Here is a 17914-nt window from a genome sequence, read left to right on the forward strand (position 1 = left end):
GCACTCAGGCACCCCCGTTCTTTCTGTAACCCCAGGGATCCTGAGACCACACTGTCCCACCTAGGATTCTGCTCCGTTTCACCACCTGAGCACCTTTCAGACAGGGACGTCCCTCAGCTGAGCAGACTTCTCCAAGTTCTGATTTTGTGCTTTGCTGCTGTATCATAGCTGGCTTATGGAGGCTCCCTCTCCCTGCAGTTCATCTTCTGATATATCACCTTGTATTCACGTCTCCGTACCTCCTACCTTGCAGAAAGTGGTCGCTTTTCTATTTGTAGAATTGCAGCAATTCTTTTCTTAGATCTCTGGTTGAGTTCACAGGTGTTCAGAATGATTTGATAACTGTCTAGCTGAATTCCTGGAACCAGACAAAACTAAGGTCTCCTACTCCTCCACCATGTTGGAAAGTCCTTGATTGTTTCAGTAACATTTTCGAAAAGACTTCTTTCTCAATTAATTTCCCTAGCACCCTTCTCAAAAATTAGTTGAATATATATGCATCAGTCTATATGTCTATACCACACTGCCTTAATTACTATAGCCTTATATTGAGTGCTCAAATCAGGTAGTTTGAGTCTTCCAAATTTGTTGGTTCTTTTCATAATTATTTCGGCAACTCTGGGTCCTCGCTATTTTCACATAAATTTTAGAATCAGGTTGTCAGTTTCTTTTTTTTTTTTTTCCTTAAAGATTTTATTTATTTATTTGACAGAGAGAGAGACAGCGAGAGAGGGAACACAAGCAGGGGGAGTGGGAGAGGGAGAAGCAGGCTTCCTGCAGAGCAGGGAGCTGGACATGGGGCTCGATCCCAGGATCCTGGGACCACAACCCGAGCCGAAGGCAGACGCTTAACAACTGAGCCACCCAGGTGCCCCAGTAATATTTTATAGTTTTGAATGGACAGGTCTTAACACATATTTTAAGTTATTCCTGTTGTGTATTCTTACAACATGAATCGTGGGGTTTGTGTTGTGTGTGTTCATTTTTTTGCATTTCATTTTTCCATTGGTCATTGCTAGTTTATAGAAGTTTTATTGATTTTCCTATATTGACTTTGTATCCTGGGACCTTCCTCAGCTCACATATCAGTGCTAGTAGCTTTTTTGACGATAATTTGGCATTGTCTACATGAACAATCCTGTAGTTGTGTAAAAGACTATTTTATTTCTTCCTTTCCAATCTGGATACTTTTATTTCTTTTTCTTGCCTTATTGTACTGGCTAAGACCTTCAGTATAATGTTGGCTATGTATAGGGAGAGCAACATCCTTGCCTTGTTCCTGATCTTAGGCCAGAAGCATTCATTCTTTCACCATTAGGTATAATTTACCTTGTAGGGTTTTTCATAGATGCCTGGTAGAGGTTGAGGATATTTCCTTCTAATCCTGGTTTTGTGAGAGTTTTTATCATGACTGGGTATTGAATGTTGCAAATGCTTTTATGGATTAATTAATATGATTGTGTTTTTTCTTAGTCTTATATATCATGTGATTATGTATATTGTTGGATTTAACTCTGTAATTTTATTACTTTTCTTTTTGTCCTCTCTTTTTTGATGTTACTGTCTTGCTTCCCCTTTCCTCTCCTTGGAATATTTGGTTATTTTTTTAAGTTAGACTTCTATTTTGAGATAACTAGATTCACATGCACTGATAAGGAAATAATACAGAGATTTCCTGTACCCTTTTGCAGTATCCCCCAGTGGTGACATCTTGCAAAACTATAATACAAAATAGAACCAGGATATTGACATGAATGCAGGTAAGATACAGAACATTTCCATCACCATAAGGAATTTTATAGCCATATCCATTTCTTCCCACCCCTGCCCTTACCCTTCCTTAAACCTTGGCAAGTACTGATTTGTTCTCCATTTTTATAATTTTGTCCTTTCCAGAATATTATACAAATGAAGTCATATAGTATGTAGTCTTATGGGATTGATTCTTTTCACTTAGCATAATTCTCTGGAGATTCATCTAGTTTTTGTATTAGTAGTTTCTTCCTTTTTGTCACTGAGTAGTATTCACTAAATGGATCTGCCACAGTTTAACCATTCTTTCCATTAGCCATATGCATTTAAGGTTTCTCAATGTCTTTCTGTAGCTTGGTAGCTCATTTCTTTTTATTGCCGAGCAATATTCCTTGTATGGATGTACCAGTTCATTCATCCTTTCAGCTACTGAAGGGCTTCTAGGCTGCTTCCAGTTTGGGACATTGTGAATAAAGCCGCTATGAAGCTGTCATTTCCACGTGCAAGTTTTTCTGTGGACTGAAGTTTCAACTCATGGCTCATTTCCTTTTAAGGTTTTTAATTTTTTTACTGTGAGCTCCTTTTATTTATTTATTTATTTCATTTATTCATTCATTTATTTACTTTAGAGAGAGCACATGCACAAGCAGGGGGGGAAGGGGCAGAGGGAGAGGGAGAATCTGAAGCAGGCTCCATGCTTGGCATAGAGCCCAACGCAGGGCTCAGTCTCATGACCCTGAGATCATGACCTGAGCCGAGATCGAGTCTGACACTTAACCGACTGAGCCACCCAGGCGCCCCTACTGTGAACTCCTTTAAGTGGGGCCCAGTGGTTTCACTAATGCAGGACCAATTGTTTAGGGGGATTTTTCAACTCCTAGGTTTTGTATTCTACTTCAGTTGTCCATTTGGCATGCATGCCTACCTGTGGTACAGGACTAGAGTTCTAATTTGTTGTAAATAACTCCCGATTCTTCTGTTTTCATCACCCAGGGGGTGACCTCTTTCTAGTTCCCATTTTTAAAGCTGCAATGTCCTTTATGACTTCCAGCTTTTAGGAGGTAGCTCAGTTCTAGTTCTTTGCACATTTGTGTCCTGTGACCTAGAATCTACTCCGCTCATGAGTTAGAGCCTTAACCCCCAACTGCAGAGCCATACAGCATCAGTTTCTGTTCACCCCAACTTTAAATCTCCTCTTCATTTTTGTCACATCATGTTCTTCATTGATCTTCAGCTTGACTGAGTGTTAATTATTTTTGTTAAATATCAGCCAGCATTTCTCTGTATTTGCAGTTGGAGGAGGTGGCGGTGGTGGAGCACAGGGAGAGCCCATCCGCATCAGCCCAAGTCCCAGTGACAGGGGTTCTCAGCAGGGCTTTTATCAATTACTGTTATCCCATAACACGATATATAGCAGAAATGATGATTCATTGCATTTGTTTCCCTAGAATTCAGGCAAGTTGGAGACCGGATAGACAACCACAAGGAAAGCCAAGACCAGCCTCTGTGGCAAGCTGCGTTAGTAGACAAGGAAGCACAGAGGATCGAAGTGGCCAAGAATTCACAACCTTCAGAAAAATCACTTATCCAGGCTCAGACTTTGTTTCTCTACGGCAAGGACTCTCTAAATATTACTCACGGGGAAGGTGTTCAAAACATAATTTAAACTTTCTTTACATAAGTAAAGGCTTTTTTGTTTCATAAAAATAGTACATTAATGGATTTTTCTGCTTCTCAGTAACACTCATAAGCAAGGATAATGACAGTCCCACGCCCCCCAAGCAAACACGTATCCTGATGTTTCACAGCTTGAGGAAACAATCATAAGGAGTGTGTTTAAGACACAGAGCTAGTAAGCCATATAGCAAGCATTAGCCACTTACTCTGAGTCACAGTCCGTGGCTCCTTTGTGAAGCCCATTTGTGTGCTCTTCCACAAGGCCCTTCATCCTTCCAGACCTCACCCAGTGGAAGAAAGGTGGGAATATCGTATGTGGTTACTTACTACTGTCTCACTTTTGTCTTGGATTTAAATGTTTAATAGAAAGTAATAAGCAGACTTGCATTTCCATGGACATTGTAGTTGGTCTTGCCAGGCCAGCAATCATGCAACAACTAGGTGGGGGGGAACGGGATAAATGGAAAAAAAAATATTTGGGAGCTGTTGCAGAGCTGTGGAAACAATGAGGACTAGATGAATTAAAATTCTAGAGAGTAAAGTGCCTTTTCTAGGTGACCAGACAATTGCTGTCCATTATCTGGAGGTATTTGCTGATTCTGGGTGTGAGCTGAGGATGGGCTTGGCCCAGGCTGCCAGACTTTACAAGGGGAAAGAGATCTAGAAGAGCTTTTAGAGGTTATATAGGGCTGACTTAGAAATGAAAAGAGCTCCAGGAGCATGACTAGTTTTGTCCATAGGATGTTTGCTGAGTTTGTGATGGTGTAGGGGGGTTAGTGGGCTGGGCCAGAAAGGCAAAGTGAGCCCTTGTGCGGTGTCACATGCTTTGGAAACAGTCCAGGTTGAACCAAAGGCCTGCAAGAGCTCAGCTCAGTATCTATGAAGGGGGAAACTAAATCTCAAGCAGTCTCTGGTCTGGGGAGACAGAGACCCAACAGGCTCTCAAACAAAAGTGCAGAAGGGATAGCCTGAGGAACAGCCAAAGAGAGCTAGGTTATCTTAACACTGCAATACAACCCTGATTGGTTTGAGGTGCTCAGTCCCAGACTTGATCTGCTGAATAGAGGAAAAGGCAAACTACACAGTTTTTTAATATACAGTGTCTGATACAGATTACTAGACATGAGAACAGGCAGAAAGATGTGGTTGTTAAAACAAAATGAACAACTGTAGTAGGCACGCTTCTAAGAATGACCCCCATGGACTCTCTTTTATAATCTACCCCCCCACACCCTTTGTGGGTAAAATCTATGAATATGATGAGATACCATTTCTTTGGTTATGTTACATTCTTTGGCCAAAAGGACATGATCTGAGTGGGCCTCATCTTTTCATAGGAGCTTTTTAAAGGCAGTTCCTCCAGCTGGGTGGCCAAAGAGGAAGTCAGAGATTTGAAGCTATGGAAGGGGTTCAACACGAGAGATTCTCTGTTGTTGACATGGGGAAGGATCTTCGAGCATCGTCTAGGATCTGAGAGTGGCCCCTGACTGACAGCCGGCCAGAAAATGAGGGCCTCAGTCCAGCAGCCATAAGGACCTGAATTTGGCCAACAACCTGAATGAACTTAGAAGTAGGTCCTTCCCCACAGCCTGTACCCAGCCTATACCTTGATCCCAGCCCAGCCTATACCTTGATTCCCACTTTCTGAGACAGAAAGTAGCTAAGCCCACCAGGATTTCTGACCTACAGAACTATGAATTGATAAATGGGTGCTGTTCTAAGCCACCATTTGTGGTAATTTGTTTCAGCAGCAATAGAGAACTAACACAGAAAATCCAAATGAGTTTGATATTGGACTCAGCAAAAAGTACTTTAACCATTAATATAACAGAAATAAAGGAAAAGACAAAATGGGTGAAAGAGGATTTAAATTGTTGTCATCTTTAAAAATGGATAAAACATGTATGCTACAACTGAAAAAAAAACCACAGTAACCAAGAAGTCATTGTGTATGGGTTTAACAGCAGATTAGACACAGCAGAAGACAGGATTAGTGCCTTTGAGGACCATAGACTTGTCCCAAAGAGAGGGAAAAAGGGCAAACAACTGCAAGCAAATTGTGAGAGGCATTTGGGAAACAGCCAAAAGGTAAAGCACATATAACTAGAGCAGGAATATTTATGAAACAGTGGTTAAATTTACAAAAGTCAATGAAAGCGATCAAGCCATGGAGTCCAGAAGCTCTAAGAATCCCAAGCAAGAGTAATAAAATCACACCATTCCATTTCCAATCGTGATGGAGTAACCAGGACCAAACTTCCCTACCTACCGTAAACAACTAGCTATCGTAGATACACTATACGAGGCTCACAGTTTTCATACAGTGAGCAAAGGCCATGCGGGATTGTAAAGCTGAGAACGAAAAGACCATTGAGGACAAAGGCCCTTTGATGGCCTTGGCTTCCTGCTGGGAGACAGTAGCAAAATATGATGTAGGGAGGGGATCCCAAGAAGAGTTTGGTGGTTCATGGAGTTGAGGAGAAAGAGATGAGTGCTCAGGAAGGCTGAGGCAACTAGAAGTTTCAGGGCACAGTAGTACAGAGGACAGAGTTACTGACAAGAAAGAGCAACAGAAGTAGGGAGGCCCCCTCCTCGAAGAGAGAGGAATTCGCCCAAATCTATAGGTGTTGCAGGCGAGGTCTGGCAAGCATTTGGTGCACGTTTTGGCTTGGCTTCTGGCCTCACTATTTAAAGTTCAATCTAGAAATTCCTTATGAAAAATTCCATCAAAGCAGATTTAAAAGAACCTACATGGCCAATCAGTATTCCTGCCGAGCTTCCGTAAATACTTATTAGGCCAAGTTGTTAAAACTAGACTTGTTTACAAACAAATGTGAATTTGGCTATCTCTGGTAAAACTGAGGGTGATTATAGAGAAAAAAAATGTTTCAATAACATAACCGAGTAAATATTAGATTCTAAGTTTTTTAAAAAGATTTTTATTTACTTATTTATTTATTTATTTATTTATTTATTTATTTATTTATTTGAGAGAGAGCAGCGGAGGGAGAAGGACAAGACTGTACTGAGCGCGGGGCCTGATGAGGGGCTCGATCTCGAGATCATGACCTGAGCTGAAATCAAGAGTTGGTTGCTTAACCTACTGAGCCACCCAGGTGCCCCCTAATACTGTTTATTATAAACTGGACTAGATCCTGATTTCTTCTAGTGCCTGACTGCAACTCTCCAAGTAACATTTTTTATTTTTCTCCCACCTTTGAGTTGGTCTCATTTGAGAACGAAAGCTGCCCTTTTTCCTGAAGCCTTGCAAACTACATGAACTGGATGTAAACTTAAGAGAAATCACCACAACCACTCGTGTGTGGCGATCTTCGTGCATGCTGCTGTGTGGGACATGGAGCAATATCGAGACATGTGAACTGCAAACCAGAGAAATCTGTCCGGCTGCCACTGCTACTCTCCCTGTATCTGAGGAAGTTTCAACTTGACAGCTAGAAATCTCCACCAGCTATCCTCAGGACTCAACGGCTGACTTATGACCTAATCATTAACCATTGTTTTTCTTTTGTTTCCATAGAAATGCCTCTTGTTGAATACCTGATTTCCTGAACCAGAGGCCCAACTTTGAAAACACATCTGCATTATCATCTCTTAAAATGAGTTTAACTAAATGAACCTATTGTCAGGACTAAGCCTGCCTCAATGAGACCAGCTTTTTACCAGCACAACTTTTAATATGGGGAACCTCCCGGGAAGTTCCGGATGGGGGAACTAAAGGGGTACAGGATGAGACACCGCAAAATGTGCCACTTTGGCATAAAGATTGTTTCAAGTTAAAAGTAATAAAAACCCAGCAGATGCAGGAAAGGTGCTCTGCCTCCCCCATAACTGCCTAAATTTACACTGGAGAGAAGAGTCTGCAGGAAAAGAAGTATTAACAGAGGCCCCCTTTACCAAAGGAGCTCATCTGCATAATAGAACAATCTTGTTTTTCCAAACCTCTCCTTTCACCTTCTTGCTAATGAGTTTTCTTCCCTTTGTGTCCTCAGGCCCCTACCTTTTTCCTTAGCTCATAGAAGCTTCTTGTTGCCTCATCGTCTTTGGAATTTTCTGTCTGTGTGGATTCCCCATACTAATGCCTATTAAATTGCATTTTCTCCTGTTAAAAAAAAAAGGAATAGGAAGTCCCCATCAGTTTTTAACTGGATACTAAGCTGTGTATATATAGAGAGAGAGTGAAACTCCACAAGGCCAGGAAAAGAACAACTGGGAAACTAATAAGCTGAGGGGTTCCCAGGCCACACGGGACTGGAATATGTGAGTTCTGGCAGATCAGAGTGGAGAATTCTGGTTAAACACCCTAAGCAATCAGTGGAGACATGGGGAGGTGGGGGCAAGTCTTAGTAGTGGGGATAATTAGCCCTAGAGTAAAGGGTACCATAAACCTACCATAACAAAGCTGAAAACAAGCCTTGAAAGAATTAATTTGATCTTCAAGTATCTTAACTGCTTGCCAAAATGAAGTCCAGCATCCTTTAAAGGAATATAACAAAATCTAGCGTTCAGTGGTGTAAATTTACTATGTCCAGCATCCGATCAAATATGAAGATGTGAAGATATAGGAAAATGTGATTCATAGCCAAGAAAAATAATCAGATAATGGAAACAGACCAAAAAAGGATAAATATGGTAGACTTTAAAACACCTGTTGAGGGGCGCCTGGGTGGCTCAGTTGTTGGGCATCTGCCTTTGGCTCAGGTCATGATCCCAGGGTCTTGGGATCTAGTCCCACATCGGGCTCCCTCCTCAGGGGGAAGCCTGCTTCTCCCTCTCCCACTCCTGCTGCTTGTGTTCCTGCTCTCGCTATCTCTGTCTCTGTCAAATAAATAAATAAAATCTTTAAAAATATATATATAACACCTGTTGAAATATAAATATACTTGAGGATTGAAAGGGAACATGACTATGTAAGAAATGGAAGATAAACATGTTGGAAATGATGCAGTAAATTTTTTTTAGATTGTATTTATTTGTTAGCACGTGAGAGTACAATCAAGGGGAGCGGCAGGCAGAGGGAGAAGCAGACTCCCCGCTGAGCAAGGAGACTGATGCAGGACTTGATCCCAGGACCCTGGGATCACGACCTGAGTTGAAGGCAGACACTTAACTGACTGAGCCACCCAGGCATCCCGATGCAGTAAGCTTAATAAACTTCTAGCCAGATGGCTGACAAAAAAGGGGAAAAGATAGAATTACCAATATAATAAATGAAAGAAGTACATCTTAGAGACCTATTAAATGTATAAGAAAATAACATGAAATGTGAACAATTGTGTCAATAAGTTAGACAATTTATAAGAAATGAACAAGTTATCTGGAAGACATAAAGTATCAAATTTGTCCCAAAAAGAAATAGGAAATCTGAATAGCCCTCTATCAAAAAATTTGGCTTTGTAAGTTTAAATCTTCCTACTAGGAAAACTTCAGGGCCCAGATAATCTCAGTGGTGAATCTTAGCTACACTTAAGGATGATCGTACAGTAAAGAATTGAACCTTGCCCAAAGAAAGGTCTGGTCTATGCCCTTGCCTCCTGGGAGGTAATCTCTAAGCTCTTGGATTGTTAGGCCCCATAGGCGTGCTTTTATTTGTTTGGGTGCCTTGGGCCAGGCAGATAGTAACACCATGATTTAGGGTAGGAGCTTTGAGCCACACCAACAACATATTTTAGGGTGTGGCCTTTGGGTCATGTATCAGCTCAACCTCCTGAGGGCCTGGAGACTGATTGGCCATGTGGGCAGTGAACTATGCTCATGTGACAGAGCCCCAATAAAGCTCTGGACACCAAGGCTCAGGTGAGTTTCCCTGGATGGCAGTACTCTGTGCCTATTGCTAGACATCAATGCCAGGAAAGTAACACTGTCCAGGACTCCACAGGGACAGAACTGGAAGCTCCACGTTTGGTACTTCCCTGGACTTTGCCCTATGTATCTCTTCCCTGGGCTGGTATTAGTCTGTATCCTTCAGATATGCCAAACCATAATCATAAGTGTAACAACTTTTAGTGAATTCTGTGAGTCCTTCTATATAATTATTGAACTTCGGTACTCAGTGACCCTGGGAACCCCTGAACTTTCAACTAGCGTCAGAAGTGAGGTTGGTCTCATGAAGACTGTCCTCCAAGACCTTTACAGTGATATAGTATCAGTCCTATACAAACTCTTGAGGAAAATTAGGAAGAAATAATTCCCGGTGAATTTTTCACACAAGCATTACCCTGACACCAGAATTGGACCAAGAAATTACAGGAAAAGATAAGTACAGACTAATAACCCTCATGAAGACTGATACAAAAACCCTTAAAATATTAGCAGCTGAAATCCAAGAATACATGAAAATGAACACAAGTTTAACATTCAGAATTCAATGTTAACTGAATACATTAATAAAGGGAAAACATCATCTCAATGGTTACAGGAAAATAACATGATAAAATTAATATACAGTCATGATAAAAAAAAAAAAAAACAAACAAACCTCAGTAAACTAGAAGTAGAAAGGAACTTCCCCAAACTATTAAAAGACATTTACAGAGGTCCCTGGCTGGATCAGTCAGTGGAGCATGTGACTCTTGATCTTGGGGTTGTGGGTTCCAGCCCCATGCTGGGTGTAGAGATTACTTAAAAATAAAATCTTTAAAAAGACATCTACAAAAACCCACAGCCAACATCATATTAAATGGCAAAGCCTAAATACTATCCCTCAAGCTCATTAAGTTTTCCTCATCTGTATTGACTCTGCTGATAAGCCTGGCATCCCTAGAAGTAAAACTGTTGGGCAGTCAGTAGGAATGCTGTTAACATTATGATCGGAAAAGGGCAAAATTCAAAGAGCAGGAGTCCGAGGGCAATTGCTTCATTAAAAAGTAAGGGTCCCTTGCTCAGTTCCCAGATCTGAGCCAAATTTCAGACCTGGAACCAATTGGAGAGGTGCACACGTCCCTCAAAGGAGGACCCTAGAGCACTGTAGCAGGTATATATTGCTCATCTTAGTCCCCCCACCCCCGAACCTATGGCCATTTATTTGGGTCACTATACACTGAGAAAAGGGGGAATTCCCAGATGTTTTTAGGACTGCTGGACATAGCTTTCTGAGTTCACATGAATACCCAGACACTCAAAGCATCATCATGGCCCTCCTATTAGTGTGGGGGCTGAGTCCTAGCTTAAGTCCAACTCACAGTGGCCCCCTGCATCTGCAGACATGCCCAGTGGTCATTTCCCAGTCTTAGCTGTTGGATTAATGTCCATGTTGGGTCCTTGGCCTGTATAGTAAGATCCTTCATAGTGGGGAAAACAAAATGGAAAGCTCTTGCTTTTTCCTTCCCCCACCAACCAAGATGGTAAACTGAAACAAATATTGCACCCTAGGGGATGATGGAGATCAGTGCCACTAGTAAAGGCTTAAAGGATGCAGGGGATCTAGTGGTCCTTAATCATATCTCTGTTTAATTCATCATTGTGACCCTTGCAAAAACCAGTTAGAATAATGGGATAATGGGTTTAAACTACCACAAGCTCAAACACACAAAGTTTAACTTCACAAAAGAGAAATACAGGCCTCTTTGGAATCTGGAGGGAATGTATTCCATACCTAGAAGTACTTCTCTGGCCCACGTACCGGGTGACAGAAGGCTGCCAGCTTTGAGGGGGGCCTAAGGCAGGAAAGACCGTAGCAAGTCCAGGCTGTAGCACAAGCAGGCTTATTGCTTGGACCCATGATCTGGCTGACCCTATGGTGTCAAGGGTGTCAGTGGTGGGAAAAGTTGCAGTGTGAGACTCAGGTCCCTGAGACTTTGGAGGGAGGCCGTGGCACCTGCAAGAGAGGATACTCCTTTTTTTTTTTTTTAAGATTTTATTTATTTATTTGACAAAGAGAGACACAGCGAGAGAGGGAGCACAAGCAGGGGGAGTGGGAGAGGGAGAAGCAGCCTTCCCGCCCAGCAGGGAGCCTGACGCAGGGCTCGATCCCAGGACCCTGGGACCATAACCTGAGCTGAAGGCAGACACTAAACGACTGAGCCACCCAGGCGCCCCGAGGATACTCCTTTTGAGGAACCACTGCTGGACCCTGTTAGACACCATAAACCCCATTCTGTCACACTGCTCCAGACCATTTACTGAATAACACAAAATGCTGATTTTTAGTATGGCCCAGAGCAAGAATGTACTTTGAAATAGGTCTGGTCTACTATGTGCACTGTCTCTTGGGCTATATGACCTAGCATATCATATGGTGCTTGAAGAGGCTATGGCATGTAGAAATGATGGATGGAGCCTCTGGAAGGTCCCTGTATGAGAGTCACAGTAGAGTCCATGAGGATTTGGGAGTATAGCAACACCATCTGCAGGAACTATTCTTTGGAGAAAAGTTTCTAGCTTGCATTGAGGCTCCTCCCTCTGCCCTTTCTCAGCCATCCCCCTCAGGTAATAACTACCCTGGGCGCCTGGGTGGCTCAGTCGTTAAGCGTCTGCCTTCGGCTCAGGTCATGATCCCGGAGTCCTGGGATTGAGCCCCGCGTCGGGCTCCCTGCTCCGTGGGAAGCCTGCTTCTCCTCTCCCACTTCCCCTGCTTGTATTCCTGCTCTCGCTGTGTCTCTCTCTGTCAAAAAAATAAATAAAATCTTAAAAAAAAATAAATAAATACCCTGAATTCTAATACCAGAGAAAAAACCTCCATAGATTGGACGGTATGTTTGTGACCCTGGAAAAATGAAAAAAAGGGGGGGGGCAATTAGAAACTCCAGGAAAATAAAGCAGTAGGCAAAAAAGTAAATAATTATTGGAAATAATTTGCATTTCCCTAAGAATTTCATTTTATATTTTCTTGTTCATATTATTCAGTTATTTTAAAGACCATGACTTGGGGCGCCTGGGTGGCTCAGTCGGTTGGACGTCTGCCTTTGGCTCGGGTCATAATCCCAGAGTCCTGCATCAGGCTCCCTGCTCAGTGGAGGGCCTGCTTCTCCCTCTCCCTCTGCCTGCCGCTCCCCCTGCTTGTGCTGTCAAATAAATCAAATCTTTAAAAAAATAAAGACCATGACTTGTGTTTCCTATGCCTGAATTACTTGTGGGTCTGCTTTCTGCTGTCCACTTTTTTCTTAACTTGACTCTGGGTGTGCTTGGCAATTTTCAGTCGAATACCACAGTGCGTGAGAAATTGTATAAACTCTAGATGAGCTCTATCTAGTTCCTGACAGGCAGTTATATAAATTACCTTAATTCAGTTAGTGAGCTCATGCAAGCTGAGGTATCAATCTTTTAAAGATCTGGTTTTCTGGTTTATATTTACTTCCTCCTAATTCCTGAAGTCCTTCAGAGATTCCAACTGAGAGTCTTGGGGCATTTACCAGGGCCCTTCATCACTGGTGGGATCTGAAGTCCAAGTTTGATCACCTTGGTACATGGTTCTGCTGAAAGCGCTCCTTGGTACCTCAGGCACTTGGCTGTTGTGCATCTCTGAATTTATCTTACACCATTTACCGACCAGCTCCTTGTGGGAAAAAGCTCTATTGGGCTTATTTTTCTTCACTTCTCTTGTCTCCAAGGCTTTGCCACTCCAGTCCTACTGTCTTAGCTCAGGGTTCCCACAGGTCCTAGAAGCCAGCTGCAGTTCTTTGGCCCATGCGCTTCCTCCACATGGCTGCTTACCTCATCAGACCAGCAAGGAAAGTTTCTTTCCAGTCTGCTAAGATGGAGTTTATATGACATACTCACAGGAGCGACATCACATCATTTTTACCATAATCTGTTGTCTAGAAGCAAGTCTCAGTTCTACCCAAACTCAAGGGGAGAGGCTTATATAGGGCACAATTCATTGGGGTCACCTGGGATGTGCCCGATACAAGTGCTGATAATAGGACAAGAAGAGAAGGAAGTAATGTGAGCAAGTAGCATTCACAGATACCACAGTGAAATGAGCTTTGTATTTGGTGTCAGAAGTCAGTTTCATCTCGTCACTTGTGGTTATCTTTGACCATTCACTACATCTCATTTGTAAAAATCTGTTAGCTAATAACTTATGTCACAGGATTTGGTGAGCTATGGAGGTATTTTTATTTATTTTTATTTATATTTTTTAAAGATTTTATTTATTTGACAGAAAGAAGACACAGCGAGAGAGGGAACACAAGCAGGGGGAGTGGGAGAGGGAGAAGCAGGCTTGCCGCAGAGCAGGGAGCCCAATGTGGGACTCGATCCCAGGACCCTGGGATCATGACCTGAGCCGAAGGCAGATGCTTAACTGACTGAGCCACCCAGGCACCCCCTGAGGTATTTTTATTTTTATAAAAAAATCATATACAGATATTAAAATCACAGGATACCCATTCTCAACATGCAAAATACATTCTCAAAACCAAAGACAAAGCTGAAAAGGAAAATGGATGGGAAGACAGAATCAAATATACACAGGATTACTTTAAACAATTTATTGATAGTTTCTGGAGACTATGCTCAAAACATTTAAAAATCAATTTCCCAACACCCAAATGATAATTTGCTTAATAATTTGGTATATTTCCTTCCTAGCTTTTTGTTCTACCTACCTACATACACACACCTAAAATAGATATAAATATAACACAAATATATATGTGCATACAATTTTACTCATCATAAAGTTGCCATTTTTCTACCACCCAGAATCACTGATACAATGGTGCCTATCCTTCCTATTTTTTTTTTACAATGAACCATATGGTATATTGTTTTATAATCCGTTTTTTCACTTAACAGATTACCACAAACATTTCCCCAAATTCTCTGATGTACAATTTTCCACTCGTGGGTAAGAATTCTGGGTAAAAAACTGATCACATTTATTACATGCTTCTGGAATTATGCTTTTGTACCATTTATTATATTAAAGGAACATTAAATAATACCTGAAGACTTTCTGACATTCTTGACATTTATAAGGTTACTCCCCAGGATGAAGTGATACATAATGAGGTATAACGAATAGTGACATTCTCTCACTCTCAAGTATCTTAATAGGTTTTATCTCCTGTATGACTTCTCTGATGTTTAATGAGAGTCGACTTCCCACTGAAGGCTTTTCCACAGTCCCTGCATTCATAGGGTTTTTCTCCCGTATGAGTTCTGTGATGTACAATGAGAGTGGATTTCACACTAAAGGCTTTCCCACATTCACTGCATTTGTAGGGTTTTTCCCCTGTGTGGATTCTCTGATGTTTAATGAGAGTTGACTTCCTACTGAATGCTTTCCCACAGTTACTGCATTCATAGGGCCTTTCCCCTGTATGAATTCTCTGATGTTTTATCAGTGGTGACTTCTCGCTGAAGGCTTTCCCACACTCATTGCATTTATAGGGTTTCTCTCCTGTGTGAGTTCTGTGATGTACAATAAGGGTTGACTTTTCACCAAACGCTTTTCCACATCTTCTGCATTCATAAGGCTTCTCTCCTGTATGAGTTCTATGATGGACAGAGAGGTGTGATTTCCCACTGAAAGTCTTCCCACATATGCTGCATTCATAAGGCTTCTCCCCTGTATGAATTCTCTGATGAACAGAGAGGTGTGACTTTCCCCTGAAGCTTTTCCCACATTTACTGCACTCATAAAGTTTCTCTTTTGTGTGAGATCTCTGGTGTTTAATGGGGTTGGCTTTCTCATCAAAGGGTTTCCCATGTTTATTACACTCAGGTTTCTCACCGTTATGAGTCCTTTGATGCATAAGGCTGGACTTACCAAAGTGGACTCCTTCATAAAATGCTTGCCTAATGTGTGTTTTCTCATGTCTAATAAGGTGATATGAACTCTTAAAGGCTTTTGCACATTCACCACATACAAATGGTTTCTCTGCTGTGTGAGTTCGCTTGTGTTTAATCAGAGTTGACTTCTGGATAAAGGTTTTTCCACATTCGCTGCATTCATAGGGCTTCTCCCCTGTGTGAGTTCTCTGGTGAGCAATGAGGGTTGACTTCTGGCTGAAGGCTTTTGTACATTCAAAGCATTCATAAGGCTTCTCTCCTGTGTGAGTTCTCTGATGTACTACAAGGTTTGCTTTCTGGATGAACACTTTCCCACATTCAGAACACTCATAGAGTTTCTCCCTAGTTTGAATTCTTTGAGTTTTATTAAGTGCTTGCTTCTGGTGGAGGGCTCTTCCACGTTGATTGGGCTCAAAAAATTTCTCTGCAGGTTGAGCATTATTGAGATTAGAATGGAAGCATAATTTCCAATGTGCGTGACATTCATCATCTTTCTTTCTTACATAGCTTCTATTTTGACAAAGAAAGTTTAAATTATGTTTTGAACACCTTCCCCAGGAATAATATTTAGGGAGTCTTTGTCTTATAGAAACAAAGTCTGTGTTTGGATAAATGATTTTTCTGAAGCTTGTGAATTCTTGGCCGCTTTGATCCTTCTGTGTTTCCTTGTCTACTAATGCAGTTTGCCACAGAAGTTGGTTTTGGCTTTCCTTGTGGTTGTCTATCTGGTCATCAACTTGCCAGAATTCTATAAAAAATTGCAAAGAACTCATCAAACTTGTAAACATTTCTACTATAATGTTATGGGATAATATTAGTTCATAAACATCTTGCTGTGAACTCCTATCAGTAGGACTTGAGCTGATGTGGATGGGCTCCCTCCATGCCTCACTAACACCACCTCCTCTGACTGTAAACACAAAGAAATGCTGGCCCATATTTAACAAAAGTAATTTAATACATAGTCAAGCTCAAAACCAAGAAATGTATTAGGTGTCAAAAGTGAAGTGGAAATTTAAAGTGATGGGGTGAACAGAAACTGAAGTTTGAGGATTTGCAGTGAAATCCAGACCACAGGGCAAAAATGTTCAGGAAACTGGTATGTAATTCCCACTTACAGCTGGAATCACAAGGGGCTTCCATGTTTGTTAGTGGGGAGCTAAAAAGACTCCCCACTGGTCAAGGAAACTGGAAAGAAAGATATAATATATAAGAAAGCAAAGGCCTAGTAATGTAACTCAATCTGAAAATATCATAGTTTTAGTAAAGAGCCCACAAGCTGAAAAATTAACATAAAAATTGGTCCTGTTATTCGTAGGTTCCTAGGAGTGGCAAACGCTAAAAGATATATTCTTATGTTTTTACAGCTTAGGACTCACAGAACTTCTATGGAAAACCAATTCTCACTGAAGAGTTCACAGTAAAATAATTTAAACCTCACAAGGAAATGAACCATCTTGAGAGTTAATCAGCAGATACATTTAAAGATACCCCATTCCTAGAACTGCAGCTAACAGAAAAATCTAGACTTTAAAATTTCAAATATTCAAAGAAAGAGAGTAAGAGCTATATTATGGGGTAAAAAAGGGAACATTTGAAAAAAGAAACATATAAATAGAAAATATAGATATTATTAAAACTCTAAATAGGTTGAACAGCAGACTAGTCACAGATAAAGACAGATTTAATGAATCAGATGACAGACCTTAGGAAGTCACCCAGAATGTAACATAAAGAGCTAACAAAATGGAAATAGGGTAAGACAAAGAGAAAAATGTAAGTTCCACCATAGGTTTAATAGAAAATCCAAATGGAAAGAATAGAGAGAAAGGGACAGGGGCAATATGCCAAGAAAAGGATTCATAGAGCAGCCCTGAGACTGCCATACTTAGAAAGGCTAGCCTGCAAGGTTGGGCCCTGGCTGACATCTGGGAATTTGGAGTGCAGGAATGTCTCCACTATTCCCTAACTGATAAGGCTGCTTGTACAAACAATGTGATTTATGCTGAACATTTCCTTTCCTTCTGTGAGTCTGGAATTTTGGTATGTGCTAGGCAGAGCCACCGAGGGTACTGAGTTTCCAAGGGGCTTCCCTGGGCACACATGTTGTTGCATTTTCTCTGTTGGGAGAAGTGTGCCCTGTGTGACCCGAGAGCATAAGGAATCCTGTACATGGATTCGTCCAGACTCTGCTAGTGTCTTTTCCCCTTGTGATCTAGTAGACTATCCTTACTACCCTGCTTTAATAAATCGTAGCTATAGATACAACTCTATGTAGAGTCCCATGAGTCCTTCTCGAAAATCTCTAAATATGGTAGTGGTCTTAGGGACCCCTGAGCTAGGCAGTATTTGAAGAGACAATGACTGATAGTTTTCTAGATGGAAGAAAGGTACACATCCTACCACCGAATGTCCAGAGTCCTGAGTGTGGTAAATAAAAGCGAAACTGAACCTGGACATAGTTTAGGGGAACCACAAGACTTTTAAGTCAGAAAGTTAAGTATGGAAAGCTACCATAGAGAAATTTTTTAAATCACCTACAAAGAAACAATTAGATCAACATCAGACTTCATCAGCAATAAAAGAAGCCAAAAGATTAACCAGTGTATTCGTAGTCCTGAGAGAAGCTTGATGTTATCTTAGAACTCTATCCCCAGATAAATTATCACAAAGAAAGGTGACATATAAAAGTGGTTTTGGACAAGAAAAGGCAAGAAATTTATCACACACA

At 41.3% G+C, this 17914-nt stretch overlaps 1 protein-coding gene and 1 long non-coding RNA gene across 9 annotated transcripts in view; one reads left to right on the top strand and one right to left on the bottom strand.

The window, feature by feature from the left end:
• Nucleotides 1-880: 880 nt before the first annotated feature.
• Nucleotides 881-3459, top strand: LOC118009507. Its single transcript, XR_004678953.1, has 2 exons — nt 881-1760; nt 3201-3459. It is a non-coding gene; the product is annotated as an uncharacterized LOC118009507 (long non-coding RNA).
• A 10403-nt stretch (nt 3460-13862) lies between these two features.
• The window catches only part of ZNF674 (zinc finger protein 674), a 29792-nt gene continuing 25740 nt past the window's right edge, over nt 13863-17914 (bottom strand). For all 8 annotated transcript variants that reach the window (XM_035003609.1, XM_035003601.1, XM_035003587.1 and 5 more), the window contains one exon: nt 13863-15931. In XM_035003609.1, the coding sequence (XP_034859500.1) occupies nt 14439-15931 (1493 nt within the window). In that variant the 3' untranslated portion in view covers nt 13863-14438. The remainder of the gene's footprint in view (nt 15932-17914) is intronic.

Source organism: Mirounga leonina, unplaced genomic scaffold, assembly GCF_011800145.1.
Source record: "Mirounga leonina isolate KUSES-001 unplaced genomic scaffold, KU_Mleo_1.0 Mir_101609, whole genome shotgun sequence".
Taxonomy (NCBI): Eukaryota; Metazoa; Chordata; class Mammalia; order Carnivora; family Phocidae; genus Mirounga; species Mirounga leonina.